The sequence below is a fragment of the Stenella coeruleoalba genome, assembly GCF_951394435.1.
Source record: "Stenella coeruleoalba genome assembly, chromosome: 6".
Classification (NCBI taxonomy): Eukaryota; Metazoa; Chordata; class Mammalia; order Artiodactyla; family Delphinidae; genus Stenella; species Stenella coeruleoalba.
Genome location: NC_137151.1, coordinates 2,937,172 through 2,957,906, shown reverse-complemented (window position 1 = coordinate 2,957,906; position 20,735 = coordinate 2,937,172). Strand labels below are relative to the sequence as shown.

Here is a 20,735-nt window from a genome sequence, read left to right as displayed (position 1 = left end):
AGTTATGGGGATGTAATGTACAACATGGTGACTACAGTTAACCGCAGAGTCCTGTATACTTGAAAGCTGCTAAGAGAGTAACTGTAAATGTTCTCACCACACATCAAAAAACGGTAATTATGTGAAGGGATGGACGTGTTAGCTAACCTTATTGTGGTAATCATTTCATTTGCTATGTATATCAAATCCTCATACTACACATCTTAAACTTATGTTAATTACAGCTCGATAACTATGGAAGGAAACACATCTCTCAGAAACTGCTAACTTATAGGCACCTTTACATTTAGAATTTAAATTCACACACTCCAGGTGAACCCTTGGATAAATCAGACTGACTTGATAACTCTGGTTAAAAATGGCTCTATGGGGCTTCCCTGGTGGCACAGTGGTTGAGAGTCCGCCTGCCGATACAGGGGACATGGGTTCGTGCCCCGGTCGGGGAAGATCCCACATGCCGCGGAGCGGCTGGGCCCACGAGCCATGGCTGCTGAGCCTGCGCGTCCGGAGCCTGTGCTCCGCAACGGGAGAGGCCACAACGGTGAGAGGCCCGCGTACCACAAAAAAAAAAAAAAAAAAAGAGGCTCTATGTCCATTCCCCGATGTGCTAGCAGTGTGGCATATAACACAGCATACATGATTTCTAAGCCTTGGGTTTGTTTTCTCAAGGAGAACCTAGTTAACCTGAATTTTCTAAACTGTCTACATGAGTTTCACCTCATCAGAAAGTTGACATAACTTCCAAGTGTAAGACTGTGAAAATATAAGATTACAGACTCACTCTAATTGAATTATAAAATTCTGACAAACTTTTTTATATCAATAAAAATCACATTGTTCTGTAGTGTATTACCTTAAAAGCAATGTTCAAATCTTTCATTAACTTACACTGGCCCCAATACTAAATTGATTTAATCGATAGCTAATCTGTGAACCCCTGTACAAATGCTAAGAGAAAACAACTAGATCATCAGTCACCAAGCACAGGTTAACGAATAAATGCACACATGCCTTTGCCTCTTATTGTTACTGCATGGCAGTATTCAAAACCACCTTTGCACCTCTTAATGAGCACATTCTTCTTGCTTATTAAACATGTAAAATGGGGCCCTTATAATGTGGACTCCAGAGCTCTGCTAAAATGCTCTAACATCTACTTCCCATTTATTTATCTGTGGTATAATAAAAATATATATTTGGTCTTTGCTCTAGGTTCCTGGCACAGAGCTCCTAAAACCCTTGGAATTTACTGAGGATAGGAGTGTCTTTTGATACTCATAACGAGCCCCTTTCCACTGTACCTGAGCTTATGCTAATGAGCTGACTCAGCGTGGGGCCTCTAGACAGCTTCATGAGGTGGGCTGGATACCAGAAGGACCAAACAGCGATTAGAGGGTGAGAACTATCAGGCCCATCCCCTGACCTCCAGAGAGAGGGGGGCTGAGATTAAATTATAAAATCTCTTGAACAACAGAATTTGGGGAGATGCCAGGTTGGTGAACACACAGGTGTGCTGGGAGGGTGAAGGGCCCAGAGAAGGCTATGGAAGCTCTGAGCTCCTTCCCCCAAACCTTGCGTTCTGCATCTCTTCCATTTGCCTGTTCCCGAGCTGTATTCTTTAAAATAAACCAACGAAGTGTTTTCCTGCATTCTGTGAGTTGTTCTAGTGAATTACTGAAACTGAGAGGGTCATGGTAACCTCCGAATTTGTAGTCAGCCAGGCAGAAGTGGGAGTAGTCTGGGAATCTCATTTGAGGCCGGCATCTGAAGTGGAGGTAGTCTTGTGGGACCGAGCCCTTAATTTGTGGGGCCTGAGCTAACTCCAGTAGTTAAGTGTCAGAATTGGACTGAATTATTAGCTATCCAGCTAGTGCTGGAGAATTACAGAAGTGGTGTGGAACGACTATCCGAATTAAAGGCTACTTAATTTAGATAAAAGTCATAATTAACATGGATGGTTGAGATTAAACCAGAAAGGATGGTGGCAGAGAAATGTAAATATATAAGCAAGATGATAAACGTTACTATCAAGGAATAAAGATGGAAGAAAGATAGGGACTTCTCCGGCAGTCCAGTGGTTAGGGCTCTGCGCTTCCACTGCAGTGGGCGCGGGTTCAATCCCTGGTGGGGGAACTAAGATCTCACATGCCGCACAGCACAGTGCAGCCAAAAAAAAGGAAGAAAGACAGTAATTTTTGTCTTAAAGGAAAATGTCCAATTATGTCAAAACGTGAAAGACGGTAAGAGATAAGTGAGCAGATAAGTAAATTGCAGAAGATTTGAGGAAAAGGGCTTTATCTGCCTAAGTTAAACAAAACCTGCAAAAATGTGTCCGAATTGACAAAGTTGAGCAATACATAAAAGTGTGAGCCCTTTACTACCAGGCTGGGCTTTCTCTCTGGGACTAGGGCACAGCCATCCTCTCTCGAGCCCAGGTCAGCTTCCTCTGAAAGCTGTTTGATGCCACCTTCCCAGGATCAGACTCTAAACTCTGAACTATAAAATTGTCAAGGTATTTTTACACCAGATGTATCTGGCACTTCCTAGATGACCAGAATAACAAACAGTGGCTCCCACATCATGGAGTTCATGATGTTAACACCCACATGCAGCAAGAAGGCTGGACATAAAAATAAGCAGAGAAGGGATGCTCCGTATTTCTTCATGAGCTCACAGCTATCATTAGAGCTTCCCTGTGCTTCAGGGCCACAATATGGGAGAGCCAGCATACCAAAAAGAGAAAATTAACATTCCCTTGATTAACTTCATACAGGCAGGATGTTATTTAAACAAACACACTGCAATTCCCAGGATAGTGGGAGGCTCTAGACATGCTTCCATGCCTCGCTGCCTTTGCTGTGTTCTAACCCCAGGATGGACAAGGACCAAATCCTCACACCACAGCCAAGAAGCCCACCCTGCAAAAGATTTTACTCCTGTCCATTTTGATAACGTTGCTAAGTCTAATCAATCAACTGGAGCCTCAAGTTTTATCATCTGCTCCCTTCTAAAGCTAAAGCTAAAGGCCAGAAATTGGGTCTTCAACAAACAAAAGCAACAGCACCAACCCTGTAGGGAACAGACTCCAGCAGAAGCTGATATCACTGCTTCCAATAGACATCAGGCAGGCTCCCAGGAGTGGGTTAAGTTTTCCATAAAGGACTAAAGATTCAAAGTGCTAAGAATTAACTATGAAGGACAGAATATATTTATGAGGGAAATCTAACTGTGGTCATTTGCTTTTTTTTTTTTTTTTTTCCAGTACGCGGGCCTCTCACTGTTGTGGCCTCTCCCGCTGCGGAGCACAGGCTCCGGATGCGCAGGCTCAGTGGCCATGGCTCACGGGCTCAACCGCTCCGCAGCACATGGGGTCTTCCCGGACCGGGGCACGAACCCGCGTCCCCTGCATCGGCAGGCGGACTCTCAACCACTGCGCCACCAGGGAAGCCCTGCTTTTCTTTAATGTTCTATTTTCTAAGGAGCACATGAGGAAGCTCTTTTCCTCTTTCTGCCTCTGAAACTCCCAATGTAATAGACTGTAGCTACAAACAGGCACAACATACTCTTTGACAAGCAAGCATCATCAGCAGGACTTGGAAACACATTGGAAAGGCAGATTCCCAGGCCCTATCCCAACTCCAAGTAACGGAAAGCTCTAAGGGTGGGCCAGGCATGGGTGTCTGACCAAGCCTCCAGGAGATCCTGATGAACTACAGAGTTTGAGAACCCTTAGGCTTTTGACCTGTAGTGTGTAAGCGTGCCCCCCGAGAGTGTGTCCAGAGCAGCAGCAGGCGCCCCTCCTGGATTCAGACACAGCTGGCGCTCCAAGGAGTCCACTTCCCTCCAGGCTGGCCCACCCCACCTCCACTGCTCCCCGTTACCCGGCACACTGCTGCTCTTTGCAGTCCTCCACCTGGAGGCCTGTGCTCACTTCTCCCCAGGGACCCCACACGCCACCGCCCTTGAGCCCAGACCAGGGCCCCCTGACAGACCACAGGGAACACTCCACCTCGGAACTCCTCCAGCCCTGGCTGTGGGTAACATCATGGGGTCTTCATCATCCTGTTACACACCTTGCTTATACAGATGCCTTTTCTGCCCAAATAATCATGAATTATTTGGGGAGAAAGGCCACATTCAATGTTTTACATCCTCCACAGAAAAACTATAAAACTAGCAAGAAAGTTGTATTCTTAAAAAAAAAAATCAAAAACTCATCTCATGGAATACATAACTAAAGAGTACTGACTAGACAAAGGAAAAAAAAAAAAAACCCCAAACAATTAATGCACTTAAGGACAATATGAAGTCAGAAAAAGCCAAAAACAAGCTCTATAAAACTACAAAAATTAGTCCTGATGTCAATAAATTACATTTGTAATGTAATAGAAACAGCAGTGAAACTTTTTCAAGAGGCCTGGCTAAGCAAAATAATGGCTAGTGTATTTCTACTATCTGCATAGACTGAGAAGGTTTATAATAAATGAAACAGCTCATGATACTTAAGTTCTTCACATAAAGGCCAGCCCTAGACAAAAATAAAAAAATAAGCTTAGCATATCTTTTAGTAGCCTCCTAACTTTCCTTTCTTTATATCCTATTCCCTCCTCTACCTTCCTCAAAATAATAAATACAAACAACCCTAAAGAGGGTTGAAAGAAATGTTCACTTAAAAAAACGTATATGGGCTTCCCTGGTGGCGCAGTGGTTGAGAGTCCGCCTGCCGATGCAGGGGACGCGGGTTCGTGCCCCGGTCCGGGAAGATCCCACATGCCGCGGAGCGGCTGCGCCCGTGAGCCGTGGCCGCTGAGCCTGCGCGTCCGGAGCCTGTGCTCCGGAACGGGAGAGGCCACAGCAGTAAGAAGCCCGCATACCGCAAAAAACAAAAAAAAACAAAAAAACAAAGAAAACAAAAAAAACAAAAAAACATATATGACTATAATCTAGCCTGCCTTTTGCAGGGTAGGCCCCCAAAAGGAAACACAAAAGCTTACTACGTAGGAGGAAGCATTCTTTCCTCATCAGTAGGACCAGAAAGTTCTAAATGTGACTGCAAAAGAAAGCAAAGTTTATCTCAATGGAAGCGCAAATTATTAGAAGCCACGATTTCCCAGAAATTAACCATGCAGAAATCCAGCTTGATAACAGTAAGAACTCATCCTAGAATGGGTGGGTGCAGAAGAAAGTGACCGATCCCTGCGGAAAACAGAACAAAGAAAACTTGTGTGTTTGAGGAACTTCTACTCTAATCTGTATTTTCCTCACAATCAGCTACAATACAACCACATATAATGTACACAGTCTTAAAAATGAAATTTGTCATGTATAAGCCTGAGAAAAAAAGTATTTTCTAATAATAAAAAGCAATATCATGCCACATTAAAAATAAACTTTTACTGAATGTCAAAAAAACTATTCAGTTGGGACCTACATAAAGAACAATTACACTTTGCTTTCTAACCACATGATTTTTAAAAGAACAAAAAATATTCATCAAATGTAATGAATAAGAAATACACTTTGAATTTATCCATGTAATTAGCTTTTCTTAGAGTATCTTTTAGAACTAATGTTTCACAAAAAACATTTTGGGGAATGAGTTTCAATGCATTAACAAATACTGGAGAGCTGAGATGAAGAGGCACAAAAACTTTAAAAATACACAGAATGGAAAACCATAATTCAAAAAGATACATGCACCCCAATGTTCATTGCAGCACTATTTACAATAGCCTGATCACGGAAGCAACCTAAATGCCCATCGACAGACGAATGGATAAAGAAGATATGGTACATGTATGCAATGGAATATTACTCAGCCATAAAAAGGAACGAAATTGGGTCATTTGTAGAGACGTGGATGGATCTAGAGACTGTCATACAGAGTGAAGTAAATCAGAAAGAAAAACAAATTTCGTATATTAACACATATGTGTGGAATCTAGAAAAATGGTACAGGTGAACCAGTTTGCAGGGCAGAAATAGAGACCCAGATGTAGAGAACAAACGTATGGACACCAAGGGGGGAAAGCGGCAGGGGCGTGGTGGTGGTGTGATGAATTGGGAGATTGAGATTGACATGTATACACTGATGTGTATAAAATAGATAACTAATAAGAACCTGCTGTATAAAAAAATAAATAAAATTTAAATATTCAAAAAATATATATATACAGAATGAACTACTAAAACATTACGGAGTGAAAGATGCACAAAACAGCACAGAGGACTACATGATTCTATTTACATGTAAGTCTAGAAAAGGCAAAACTAATCCACGGTAGAGAAAGATCAGACCAGTAGTTGCCTCTGAGCAGAGAGGGCAGGGGTGAGCCGGGAAGGGGCACGAGAGAACCTTCGAAGTGAGAGTAACGTTGAGGGGTCTAAGTTACACCAACTACATCTGTCAAAACTTATGGAAGAGTAAACTTAGAACATGTATTTTATTATGCATAAGTTTTACCTTAAAGACAAAAAGTTACACTGAAATGGACCCTGTTAATACCATACATGAAGTGCCCAAGGGCACCAGGTAAGGCGCACCAATGGACAGAGGAGGGACTAGTAGGGCCTGGGGGATAGGCGTGCGGCTGCTCACTGTGTAGACCTGTAAGCTTTTCAGGCTTGGGGTGGGTCCACGCATTCATTTCTTTTTAAAGCCTAAACAGTGATTCTGATTCACAGCCAAAGTCAAGAACAACTGAGTGACAGAATTTCATTGCATTTTCATAACTACAGGCCTAACAAGAGTGTTCACTGATATTTCCCTGCATAGACAAGAAGATACAATAGAAGGGGAGCCAAGTCCAGGCCACAGGCCGAAGGCTTCCAAAAAGTGTTTTATACACTCCCACTCGAGAGTCATACAGGAAAAATTTCAGGAATACTGATTATTTCCACTCGACCTTATAATAACCACAATTTATAGTTAGCCAAAGCAATATATATTTCAAAACTTAACGAAGAAACATTAAGTGGAGTTCCTATAAGCTACAAATGAGACATCAGAGGAAGGACACCACAGCGAGGTGGTTTTGCCGTGAAAAGGCCTTCAATTCACACAGAACAATGAAATCCAGGAAGCTCCTAATATTAACTATCATTTAGACATCTCCAAAGTGAAAACAAAACTTCAGTTACACTCAAGCACACTTCTGTTCCTATAGCACATTCCAAAATTTCTATAAAATGCAATTTATAAAGGTCTTCACAAAATGAAAAATACTAAAGGCCCTTACCTTTTCTAGAAGGAAGTTCTCCATTCTGTGTTAACTCTGCCCCAGTATATACAATTTCTCCATCTTTAACCATTTCATTCCACAGACCACAGAGCCCATCTCGTGTGAATGCAAGCTGGCAATGATAAATAAAATAAACTTACAGAGTAATCACACTCACAATGCAATTCTTAAAGAATAATATGAAAAAAAAATCTCATTCGTTCAACATTTAATGAAAATTTTCCCAAGAAATACAGTTAAGTGAAAAAGGTACTGTGCATAATAGCTTATATACTGTGCTACATTTTGCCTAAGATACAAGAAAAAAGACACATGTGGGCAGGTGCTCTGGAAAGATAAACCAGACACAAATTACATGATCACTTATCGGGAGATGGGAAGGGGAACATGGGTAAAAAGCAGCAGAGGTGAATGAAGGCAAGATTTTGAGTATACCTTACATTTACTTCTAAAACATATAAATGATTTTCATTTTCAAAAAGTACAATTAAATCATAAAAAGCAAAGCCTATAACTGGTAACAAGCAAATTAACCTGTTTATCAAAAAGAAAAGTACACTTGACCCTTGAACAACTCAGGGGTTAATCCAAATATAACTTTTATAGTCAGCCCTCCATATGCACGGTTCCTCCACAACCACAGACTCAACCAACCATAGACCGTGTAGTACTTCAGTATTTACTACTGAAAAATATCCAAGTACAAGTGGACCCACGTAGTTCAAACCTGCATTGTTCAGGGTCAACTGTATGTCAAGACCCTTTTCAACTATACATCTTTAGCTGGATATACTTCAAGGGGAAAAAAAAACCTTAAACTTTACTAATTGGTCTTATTCACAACTATAATATCGACATTAAAATTTTTCAACTATTTCATGTATATATTATAGGATAAAGCAATGTTAATATAATAAAATGTATGTTTATGACAAAGTATGTTAATGTTACTAGATTTAAGTATAAAAGATAAAATCAAGGAAGTTTTTAAGAACAATTTGAATTGGAAATCTCAGCATGAATTTATATTTGAATATATCTGCTTGCACTGTCTTTGGAAAAGACCTAAAATCAATGGCACTCTGAGAGCAGTGAGTACACCCAGCACCCAGATACTGGTTTCCAAGAACCACTTCCTACTAAATGAAACCTGGGCTCTAGGGAAAAAAAGGCTGAGTCAAGGACCAGGAAAGAAAGGTGAGTCTGGAATATCTTAAGTTTGCACCAAAAAAGCTGCTCAAAGCCTGATGAGGACTCCCTCACTGGCCAAATTTAGAATAATTTTGAACATCAAAACACATAACGGGGCTTCCCTGGTGGCGCAGTGGTTGAGAGTCCTCCTGACGATGCAGGGGACACGGGTTTGTGCCCCAGTCCGGGAAGATCCCACATGCCGCGGAGCTGCTGGGCCCGTGAGCCATGGCCGCTGAGCCTGCGCGTCCAGAGCCTGTGCTCCGCAACGGGAGAGGCCACAACAGTGAGAGGCCCGCAAAAAAAAAACAAAAACAAAAACACGAGTCCATAGTGATATTCAAAGACAAAACAAAAATGCCCACAAAAATGCTCTTGGTTGTCAGTATTTGGAAGTCAGAAAAGGTTTCCCAGAGAAAGCAGTCACTGAAGGGCGTGGGCATGGTAAACACCCAAAGAAGGCATCCATTCTGAAAACGGCAGGTACAACAGAAACCCTCTTCTCAGACAGACAAGACACTTTACACTAAAACAGACACATCTGTTTGCCCATCTTTTAATGGAAGGTCAGGGCCTTTTCTTTGTTCACAAGTCCACCAGCTTGTCCCTTGTCATCAATCCAACATTCGCCACTCTCATGAAGCATCCACTATTTCCAGACTCAGTTTCTTTAAAGGGAGCAAGAACTGAAGGGCACTCTGTGAGCGATCTTAGTACACAATTCCTTTAGACTTGCAAGGCTTTTCCCGCAATCCTTGACAGTTCTCTCTTACCTAACCCGTACAAGTAATTTTTTTTAGCATCTCACTTTTATCCAAACGATGTGTAGTAGGCAAATCTAAGATGCCCTCAAGATCCTTGCCCCCCCGGGGCACACACACCCTGTGTAATCCTCTGAGTATGGGCAGGACCTGTGAATATAGGACGGGACTTTCCACCTGTGACTAGGTTTTGTTTCCTTCTGTGGCAAAAGTGAAGGAATTTCTCATATATAATTAAGGTCTCACATTGGTTGATGTCTAGTCAACCAAAAGGATGATTACCCTAGGGCCCTGTCAGGTAAAAGCCCTTAAGAGGATGGGGCCATCCAGAAGAGACACTCTCCCAGCCACTGCCATGAGCTGCCAATGGAGGGGGCATATCCTAGGAGCCCACAGCTCAGCCCCACCCAACACCCAACAAACTGAATTCTGCCGACAAGGACCCCAGTGAGACTCCAGATGAGAAAGCAGACTGGTTAGCACCCTGACTGCAGCCTGTGAATCCCGAAGCAGAAGACCCAGCTAAGCCATGGCCAGACACCTGACCCACACAGAAAGGGGGAGAGAGTAAATGGAGTTGTTTTAAGCTGCTGAATTTCTGGTCAGTGACTTGTTACATAGCAACAGAAAACCAATTTCGCATCTAACTTAGTTTTCACAGAAGCAACAACTTGCTCTCAGCACTCATATTTTATCTGTCCACATCACTAACAAGATAACTGCCATAAACATACTTGAGACCAAAACATGACTGCTGGCAAAAGTATTAACTGGCAGAGGGAGAAGTAAATCCTTTCTAAAAAGTGAGCCACAAACGTTCAGGGCCCCTGAGGTTTTAACGCGGGAATGGAAAGGCCTGGCTCATCTGCTGGTCTGCGTAAGAGGTGGGCAGCTAAGAGCTGCCGCTGGGCTCAGTCCTGGCCCACAAAGCCACGTAGGCAAACAGTGGCCAGAATAAATACAGCCCCACACGTGCTGTGCTCCAGCAGTTACACGCCACCTCTAGGGGCCAGGGAATAAATGATCACACCTCCAGCCATAACTCAGTGTCAGGGCAGTGGAGAGGACAGAGGAAGAAACCAGAAACAAAGGAAATAACTTAGGTGGCCTCTGCTAAGAGCTCCCCCAAACAGGATGAGAGCGTAAGCCAAGACATGGAAGAGAAGAGTATGTAAGACATTTCAGATCAAATGGGACAGAGTAGATGTGAAACGTGAAAAACCAGGTAGGGAACAGACTCAGGATGAGAGGGAATTAGCTCAGTTTTAACCACTGAGATTTGCACCAACTACTGAACATAAACATGGAGATACTCTCCCCATGCACGTGCATACATGTACACACATACACACACACAGACACATTACACACATACTGCAAATACAAATCCAGATCTTAGCAGAGTGTTCAGGGCTAGAGGTTCAAATCTGGGAGTCAACAGCATGGGCAATAGACCTGCAGAAGATGCTAACGCGGAAGGAGGGAGGGTGGACCAGCCCCGACTGCCCACTAGGATTACCCCTGGGTGGCTGGGGACGAAACATTTATTAAAGAATAAGCCAAGGAAGAAGCCCAGTTTACATGGAAACAAGAACTATCACTACCGCCCATTCTTTCATCACTCGGGTCATGCTGGGAAGGATGAGAGTAGGGCAGCTGTGTGGAAGGTAGACACTGGGTGTCTGGAGGGATACTCGCTGTAGAAGCCTCTTAGGAACTGCGGACGTGAACTCGAGTAACCACCAAACTACAATGGTTCGGGCATCTGAAAGGATTCGAGGAAGGAGGAACACTGCTAAGGCAACAGAGCAAGCTTCCATGGAGCAGGGCTTGAAAGAGCTAGACTGCAGAAGGCAGAGATGAAGCCCCTGGGAGAGCATTCCAAGGCACTGGGAGGGAAGCACAGGATCCCAAGGAGAAAGAGGCCAGGAAAACTGGGAAATAATCATGGCACTGGACGAATACCTGCACAAGCAGTGAAAGTCACTTCAATTTGGCAGTTTAAGAGTATTTGTACAACAGTCTATAAATAGTTTGTCTTTATTAGTAGGTAATTTACATAAACGTTCCCAATGGGTGACAACACAGATCTTAAATTTTAACTTTTTTCACGTAGAATCCAGATGCCTCTGATTAGCATTATTCAGTCTTAGGACCCTTTTCCAATGTGCTCTTACATTCTTACCTCACACCTCTAAAATGACATAGCAGGTAAAGGCATTTTCATCCAGAAAAGAAGCCAGCAAGGGGGGTAGTAATAGGCCCAGTTTTGAGGGTCAGTAACTAAAACTTAGGAGTTCAATTACCTGACCAAGATCACACAACACCGAGGCTGTCAGAGTTTTTGGGAAGAGGCCTAACTCTCAAGCTTGTTCTCTTCTCACCAACACCACATGCACCAACACAAGCAGTAAGGAGGCCTGGGGGAGCCATCACAGGTGCTACCAATACTTGAAAACCAAATAGAATTGGGCAAGAGGACCCTGAAGGTACCTATTAAAATCACTACTTCAAAACTGTATAATTACACAATATAATCCGAAATAGAATATGCCAAATGAAATAAATGGCATTTTGATTAACTTATAGTTAGAAAATGTTTATTTCTTCTATTTTTAAAATATGCCTGAAATGTGATCTGTTCAAATATTTGCAGATGACTAAAGTAAAGATATCTGGTTTTTTTTCTTAGCCTTGCAGAAAAATACTTTCTAAACACCTACTGAACACAGGACAATATACCAATTCCAAAAAATTTTAAGAACAGGTTTCTAGAACTGGAAAGGTCAGAAAGAAACATAAAGTACATCTGTTTGAAGACATCCAGGCAGCAAGGAGAGGAGGACAGCCCAGGGAGCCGAAGGCTGCTTCCCTAGAGGCACCTGCCAATTCTGCGAGCAGGGCTGAGACCAAGCACAGCTCAGTGGAGCTGCTGAGAGGCTAGAGCCATGGTCCTCACAGGAAAGAGGCCTGTGAGGAAGAGGGAAACATGCCACGCTTTGAGCAGAACTCCGAAGGGACACACACACACACACAGAAGTACGGGTGAGGTACAAGCAGGCCGGTAGGAGCCCCGTTTTGAACCATCACAGTTCCCTGCTGCTCTGAAGTAACCTGAGGTCACTAGTGCTACTAGTTTGACAGATCCTCTCTGGAAGAGGAAAGCGTTACCCAGTGTCCCCAAGTGATCACAACGATTTTTCATGTACAATACCTAGAACTCAAACAAAACTAAAAATGGGTAAGATAAGGCCACATGACTGAAAAATGAAGAAAATGGAAGACAGCATAAGCAAATCAAGAGTGTATCCAGAAAAGAGACATACAGATACAGACTTTGCCCTAAAAAGGAAAGCCCAAGTAACAGATTAAAGTGCTGACACTTTCCCTGGCAGATGCCAGCCCAGGGCAGTGAGGGGAAGGGCAGAGGGGGAGGCAAGACAAGGAAGCATAGGAAGCAAATGATGCAGCAAGTTACTACAGGGGTCAGCAAATTAAGGCCCACCAGGGGCCAAACGTGGCCCACGACCTGATTTTAGATGGCCCTCAAGCTAAGAGTGGCTTTTACATTTTTCAATGATCGAAAAATAACCAAGAGAAGGAAAATATTTCATGACACATGAAAATTATGACATTCAAACTTCAGTATCCATAAAGTTTCTGCAGCCTACCAACATGTACTTGTTTTATGTACTGGCCGTAGCTGCTTTCGCATGACAACAGCAGAGGTGAGCAGCTGTTACAGAGGACACATGGCCCACAGAAATATTTACAATCTGGCCCTTTACAGGAAAAGTCTGCAGACTCCCGTTTTACTGCACCGGTCCCCACTCCATGGTGTGCGGCAGGCATACTCTCCAGGCATGTGGGGCTCTTCGCCAAGGTCTCCGAGAAGAAACCACAGACCCGTCCAAGGAGGGAAAAAAAGGGGGTGGGGGGTGGGAATTAAAATACCCAGTTCCCGTATCTCTCCTTACCAAGCGGTGAATGTTCGCCCTGTGGAAAGTGAGCTCCTGCTCTCCCCCACCTTCCAGACGATGTCACCTGCAACTCCATGGTAGGCAGCTGGGAAGCCCTAACCTACACCCTGCTGTGTGACGCTATATCTAAGACGAAGAGTAGAAGGGCAGCCCACAGGCACGCTGGGGTATCAACCCAGAGGGAAAGGGAGATGCAGTCGAGGAATCTAAAGAGGCTGCACAAGGTTTAACGTGTTCAAGCAATTAAAAGATCACATGAACAATTTCAGCAGAGAACTGGAAACTATAGAAAAGTACCTAATGTGGCAGTTAAGCAAACTGCCAAAACACTTCAAACTAAACATTTAAAATAGATGCATTTTACTAAATATAATTATACCTCAATAAAATGCATTCAAACAAAAATGTGGAAATTCTAAAACCAAAGCAAACAATATCTAAAATTAAGAAGTCAATAAATGAGATTAAAAGCAGATTGGGAAGGCCTGTGCTTCCACCTGTGAAGAATTAACTTCTTTAGGAATTACCTGTCTGGTAGAAAACCAGACAATATATCAAACAGCTGTTTTCCAACATTGGACAACAGACAGCCCAGAACTGTGATCCCTGAGAAGGGCAACAAATGAAGTAAGGGCTACAACTTCCCAAACTTAATGTCTAGAAGCAGCTTCCAGGCTGCAACACAGGAAAGGGGAACCCAAATAGAGCCCAGAGGTCTTGCTGAATGGAGGAGACAGACCAGCTATAAGTAGGTCAAAATGACAAGAATACAGGAGAGGAAGTTGGCTGCAGAGAGGCTGATCTCTGGAGATGGGAAGAGGGGACCCCTTGAGATTCTGGCTGAGAACTGATCTGGGTATGAGTTGAGAACACTCCCAAGGCTGGGGAAAGAAGCACTAAAAAGGAGTAGGCAGAACCCCCATGATTCACAGTCTGGGAAATCTTGTGTTTCCACCAACCAGAATAGAAAGACCTTCCAACACACCAAGCATTAGAGTCCTGAGAAGGACACTGCCTTAATAAGGCAGATAAATTAGCCCAAGATTAAAGGCTGTGCTAGATCAGCCCAAACAAACCTTAGGATCAATCTTTGAAAGGCCAAATTGATCCCAAGTAACCCACATGCATGCCAGACAAAACTAATGCTCTGTAAAAGAATAAAACAAAATCTAACACAGAATAACATAATATTTATTTATAATGTCCAACATTTAATAAAAAATTACCAGGCATGCAAACATGTCCCATAACCAGAGCAATAAATCAATAGAAATGATAGAGTCAGTCAATCGAAATAAATGCAGAAATTACAGACATGATGGAATTAGCAGACAAGAATGTTAAAAGCTCTATTATAGATATGTTCCATGTACTCAGAGAGAGGAAGATATGAACATCATGACAAGTGAAATGGAAGATATAAAAAGGAATGGAATGGAATCTCTAAAGATGAAAATACAAGACCTAAAGTGAAAACTTCAATGCATAGGATTACTAAATTAGACACTGCAGAACAGTTCTACTATAATCCAACATGTCTAAGCATACAGCTGTTGTAACAGCTATGCTCTCTCCCTTTTAAAACTCACACTGGGTTCTACCCATAACTATAGGTTTAATGCCCACCACCAGTCTTCATGTCCATGTACAGTCATTCAGTCATCTAAAGATCTTTCTCTACTCAATTCCTCAGGAAGGGCTCTTGGAAACAATATTTTCTGAGTTCCTGCTCATCGATAAACTTGTGTCCTTTTTACCTGAAAAGTCAGTTCTGCTAGAACATAAAATCCTTAGCTCACATTTTCTTTTCTCGGGTGCCATGAATATGTTACTCAGCTTTCTTCTGCATAAGGCCTTGTTGTCAAGTCTGATGATAAACTCATTTTCTTTCCTTTATAACTATTATTAGTCTTTTCCAAGAACCAAAGCTAAAAGTCAGTTCTTTAAAAAAAGACTAACAAAATATATAAACCCCTGACAAGACAGGTCCAAAGTACAGAAAAGATACAAACAACCAAAATCATGAATAAAAAATTGAGCAATACTACCTATTCACAGACACAAAAGAAATCACAAGAAGTCATTATGAAAATCAATTAAGTTACCTGTGTGTACAACATCCTTTTACTTCTATGTATCATCTGTCAACTGGAAAACCTGAGATTTGAATTTACCAAGATGTTCATGTTTACATTTTTTAATCTACTGATATTTCTAAGCGTAAAGTGACAATATATACATTTAATAACTTTAAGTTTAAAAGCTAACTTTCATGCTGAATCATTTTAAATTGATGACTAGAAGAAAAGAAAAATTCAATCTGAGTTGCATTATTGATATAGTCAACAACTTTGATGGGCCTCAAAGGCATTATACCGAGTGAACAAAGCCAGTTTCAAAAGGTCACACACCATACGACATTCTCGAAATGACAAAATTATACAGATGGAGAACAGATTAGTGATTGCCAGGGGTCAAAGATGGTAGAGGAAGTTGAGTGTGACTATAGAGGGACAGCAGGAGGGAGATCTCTGTGGTGATGGAACACTTCTGGATCTTAATTGTGGTGGTGGTTACATGAATAATCACATATGATAAAATGGCATAGAACTATGCTCACATTGTACCAATGTCAATTTGCTGGTTTTAATATTATACTATAGTTACCTAAGATTGTACCACTGGGGGAGTCTGGAAGAAGAGTATACCATGACCTCTCTACTTTCTTTGCAACTTCCTGTGGGTCTATTATTATTTCAAAATAAAAAGTTTTAAAAATTGCTTCATACATACCTAATTTCATGTTCCACTTCAAAGAACCCAAAAATAGAAACCCAAAAATAGGAGATTGATCTGTGTACAGCTTATTCAAGAACGAACAGGATAACACCAGCCATTCGTGGACCCCGGCTCAAAGACACACCCTTAACCTTACATCAAGACTAGCAAGGGACTTCCCCGGTGGTCCAGTGGTTAAGACTCTGCTCTTCCACTGCGGGGGGGCACGGGTTCGATCCTTGGTCAGGGAACTAAGATCCCACATGCCATATGGCACAGCCAAAAAGAAGAAAAAAAAAAAAACAAGACTAGAAAATAAATATGCATATATATTTTAAGAATAAAAAGTTTTTAAGATATTATGTACTATTTTTATAGTTCTTTTGCTTAACTGACTTTTTGGTTCACCAAAAAAACTACCAATCACATTAGACAGAAGGACTTTTACTGTAAATATAAACATGGTAATGGTAGTGATTATGTAGCTAACACTTCTTAGCTCTGTATTTGTTGCCTCCTCAAGAGAGTTGTGAAGGAAGATGGCGATTCAAGGAACTCCACACAACAACCAGAAAAGAGTACTGAAGAAGTAAAAGGCATCATACATGTAAAAACCAGATATGTGTCTGCCATACAATGGGTCCTCCATTAGAGGCAGCTGGTTACGAAGTCCCAGGCCTGAGGGATCTAAATGTCTCTGATCAAGAAAGTCTAGGATTAGTGTCTATATTCTCTATAATAGACATATTAAAACTTTTCACAGTCTCCAAAAATTTTTCCTTTCTAAAGTCACTGAAAACTTCACAGGCATTTCAAATAAAAACAGCCATAGAAAAATAGATTAGCTAACACTTACAGCTAAGAAACATGCTTCTACCCCACATATTATTCATTACCCAGGTGTCAATCCTGCTCCCAATACAAAAGCCTACTTAAGGAAGGGGACACTTCCCACTCCAGGTGGGAGAGACATCCCCAACAAGGTAAGTGTAAAACCCATCAGCATAAGGCTGGCATCCACAATATATGTTTTCAGGAAAGATTCCAAAGAGTAAACCATGTCTAAGTTATTCCTTAGGGTAAAACAACAACATTCATTCCTCACATTTAATAAGCAATGCTGGAGAAATTGTATAAAACCAAGGTCACCAATCACTTTTTTCACACTATTTTCATTTATCTCACAGCTTCGACACCCATACTACATTTTTCCTCTATCCAAAACCTAGGTCTCTTCACTTATTCCTAGGACCTAGGTCTCTTCACTTATTCCTAGGAGTTCGGAAGACTTCTGAATAGTACTCAAATGTCTAAAGAAGGGCCAAGCACTGTATATTACACTAAATAAACCAAAGGTAAAATGGTAATCACTCTAAGGCATGAGTGGTGTTTCTTTTTATGTGTATCTGCCTGACTCATTGTAGGCACTAAACTCAGCATTAAACCGGTTTTAGATCAAGATGCTAAAACTCATATTTAGCAATTATTCAATTATAATTACTAAGGGAAAAAAACTTCATTAGGTAAAGTTCTTTACTTCAAAAAGTTTTGTAAAATATATAAACACTAATACAAAAACAATTCTTGGGACTTCCCTGGTGGTCCTGTGGGTAAGACTCTGCGCTCCCAATGCAGAGGGCCAGGGTTCAATCCCTGGTCAGGGAACTAGATCCCACATGCATGCCGCAACTAAGAAGTCCACATGTCTCAACTAAAGATCCCGAGTGCGGCAACTAAGACCCAGCACAGCCAAAATAAATAAAATAAATAAATTTTCTTTTAAATTTTTTTAAATAAAAAAATAAAAACAATTCTTAAAATCAGTTTGCCTGAATCTCAAGATTTTGTAAATAAGAAATTATTCATCTCTCACTTCCCCCACCCCTGCTTAAAAAAAAAAAGTCAAAGGAAAACAGAAAGTAATTGCTAAATAAAAGGTAATGTTTAAATTTAAAAAAGTCACTACTTTGCCAATTCTTAACCCAATTCTTCTTGGGTTAACCATCCCATCACCCACAACATAGTTCTTAACACTTGGCTCTGAAACCAACTGGGACTCCACACTTAAAAAAAAAATGTAAGAAGGGCAATAACGCTTCACTACAAATATCTAAGATCAACTGCTTACAGAATACATGACTTGCGTCATGCAGTAGGTAAGACTGTATTTAAACAAGGTTAAGATTACTTGAGAAATACTTAAAATGGTTAACCTCAGGGAAGAGGGAAAAACACATATACACAACAAAATATTTTGGCCATTTCTTTCTGAGGGCAACAGGGAGTTACAAACACAGTTTTTCCATTAGCAAACAAAACTAACTTGGGATAAAGAAAAGACTACAGAAACATCATCATTATTTATTTGACAATTTCTGGACAAGCATGCAATTACCTTAAAACAAATTATTAGAGAGTCTAAGGCTAACATTTTGTTTCCACATGTTCTTGATATGAAAATCCAAGCACTCCTCTTAATAAGACCAATGAGAATACAAAACAAACAGCTCAACTGAACCCTTGTCTCTCCAGAAACACAAACACAGAATCCCATAAAAATGAGTTTCTGCAGGACATAATAAATGACTGTATGTCACTTCTCCCCCACATAATTAACTGAACATCTCAAAAAGTATCACTAAACAAACAGTCACCAAGATATGGCTAAGAATGATACAGACCTCTTAAAAAATAATAACAAAAAATTTTTGCATAATATCTCGTTTCTTACACTTATAAATAACTGTAATTAAAATGTAGCCACACACACTATAAATAGAGCAATAAAAACTGACACAATAAAAGGTACATTTAAAGTTACAGAAAACAAACCTGCTTCTCTAATATGGCAAGATCTGATCTGCATGCCCTTACATATCCTAAAGAAAGGGTTCACCAGAAGTTTAACTATGTAGGCAAGGAAAACACCAGGAAAAAGGAATGTCAAAACCCCACCTGTATATCTGTTTTCAACCATTTGGAGTCAAGTCGAGCCTGAGCAGCCAAACAGAAAGAATCAGAAGGCATCTTTCCCCCGATTTCCTCCCAGTCGTCAAACCTGCAAGTAAAACAGAAACGCTGAAGACTTCAACCTTTTCAGAATTTTACAAAGACCCTACCGCAAGATTTAATGCGGCAAAAAGAGAGAACAGGAAGGAGGGAGAGGAGAAGCTCTGGAGGAGGGGAGTGAGAGGAGGAGAGGGAAAGAGAAACATGGGGCGAGAAAGGAAAAAGCCTACTTCCAGTCCAGGTAAGAGTCACACACGGGATTCGCCCGGGTCTGTACCACGTCGGCGAGACCTTGAGAATGGACGGTTACAAGACCAAATCACAATGTCATCCCCTTCCCTTAAATCCAAAAGGTAAACACACAGACTGCAAAAAGCCCACATCTCAACGACAAATGACACCAGAACGCATCCTCCGCTTTACCTCAGGCCAGAACTGGTGCGTGAAATAAATTAACCAAAATTCACGTCTGCAGAAAAATCCAAAACAACAATCACTTGGAAATGAAAAGACAGCCCGAGACGCGCGCCGCGGGCGGTCCGTGCAGGCCCCGGTCCGGCGGCTGCGCCAACGCCCGCCGTGCCCCGGTTTGGCCCGGCCCCGGCCTGCACCGCCCCAGCGGCCGGCCGCCCTCGCCGCCCCCCTAGAACGAAGACCGGACGGCAGAGGCCCGGCTGCGGGCTCCCGCGCGTGTGGACACAGCCCCAAAAGCCACGGGCTCCGCCGGCGCTCCCAATCCCGGGGCCTGCAATCCCGGCGCCTCCAGAGGCCGGCGGGGCGGGCCGACGCGGGACTACGGCCCACGCTGCCCAGCCAATCGCATCGAGGCGTCTCCGCAGGCCCAGCCAATGGGGAAGAGGAACATCCCCGCCCCTTCTGCCGACTCTCCAGGTTTCCTTCAATCCGGCTCCTCTTCCTCCTTGAGCTCACCCCCTTGCGGTCAAGGCCAACCGAAGACGCCGAGAGGCGGGATTTCCGCCGCACGCACGCACGCACAAGCTCCTGAACCGGACTTCTCCCAACGCTCCCAGAAAGGCAGCCGGTGGGGAGACAGCATGGTGATGCAGGGTGGCTCGGCTTGGTCGGCGCTAGGGCTGAAGGTGAGGCGGGATGGGGTCTGCAAGAGCCTCTTGCTGCCTGTCCCACTGAATGCAACCAAAACCTTGCGCAGAATACATGGAGCAGCTGGTAGCAGAGGGATCAGAGAAGGAAATGAGAGCTTTTAGTTCCACTGAACCAGTAGCCAGAAAACAATGCTTAAGAAATTTAAAACAAAGTCATACAAAGTATGTTCTCTGATCATAATAGAATTAACTACAAATCATTAAGAGATACAGGACAATCTCCAAACACTTGGAAGTTACACAATACATTTTTAGATAGTCCATGGGTCAAAGAAGAAATCTCAAAGGAAAAGAACTATTTTGAATTGAACAAAATTAAAATGCAGCATCAAAATTTGTGGGACTCAACTAAAATACTGATGAAAGTGAAATTTATAACACTAACTGCTTATCTTAAAAGTGATAAAGACCCCAAATCAACAATCTAAGCTTACATTTTTTTATTTTCCCATTCTTTATTTTCCTGATTTCTAGACTTTATTTTTTTTAATTATTTTGGAGTATAGTTGATTTATTGATCAATACAATGTTGTGTTAGTTTCAGGTGTACAACAAAGTGAATCAGTTATACATACACAGATATCCACTCTTTTTTTAGATTCTTTTCCCATATAGACCATTAGAGGACTGAGTAGAGTTCCCTGTGCTAAG

General features: G+C 42.1%; 1 protein-coding gene across 3 annotated transcripts in view; it reads right to left on the bottom strand.

Annotated features, from left to right (window-relative positions):
* HERC2 (HECT and RLD domain containing E3 ubiquitin protein ligase 2) overlaps window positions 1-19,729 on the bottom strand; it is a 229,590-nt gene extending 209,861 nt beyond the window's left edge. For all 3 annotated transcript variants that reach the window (XM_079925094.1, XM_079925095.1, XM_079925096.1), the window contains exons 1-3: window positions 19,384-19,729; window positions 18,907-19,009; window positions 7,239-7,353 (exon numbers count right to left, since the gene is read on the bottom strand). In XM_079925094.1, coding sequence (XP_079781220.1) covers window positions 7,239-7,353; window positions 18,907-18,978 — 187 coding nt within the window. In that variant the 5' untranslated portion in view covers window positions 18,979-19,009; window positions 19,384-19,729. The remainder of the gene's footprint in view (window positions 1-7,238; window positions 7,354-18,906; window positions 19,010-19,383) is intronic.
* Between the last annotated feature and the right edge of the window lie 1,006 nt (window positions 19,730-20,735).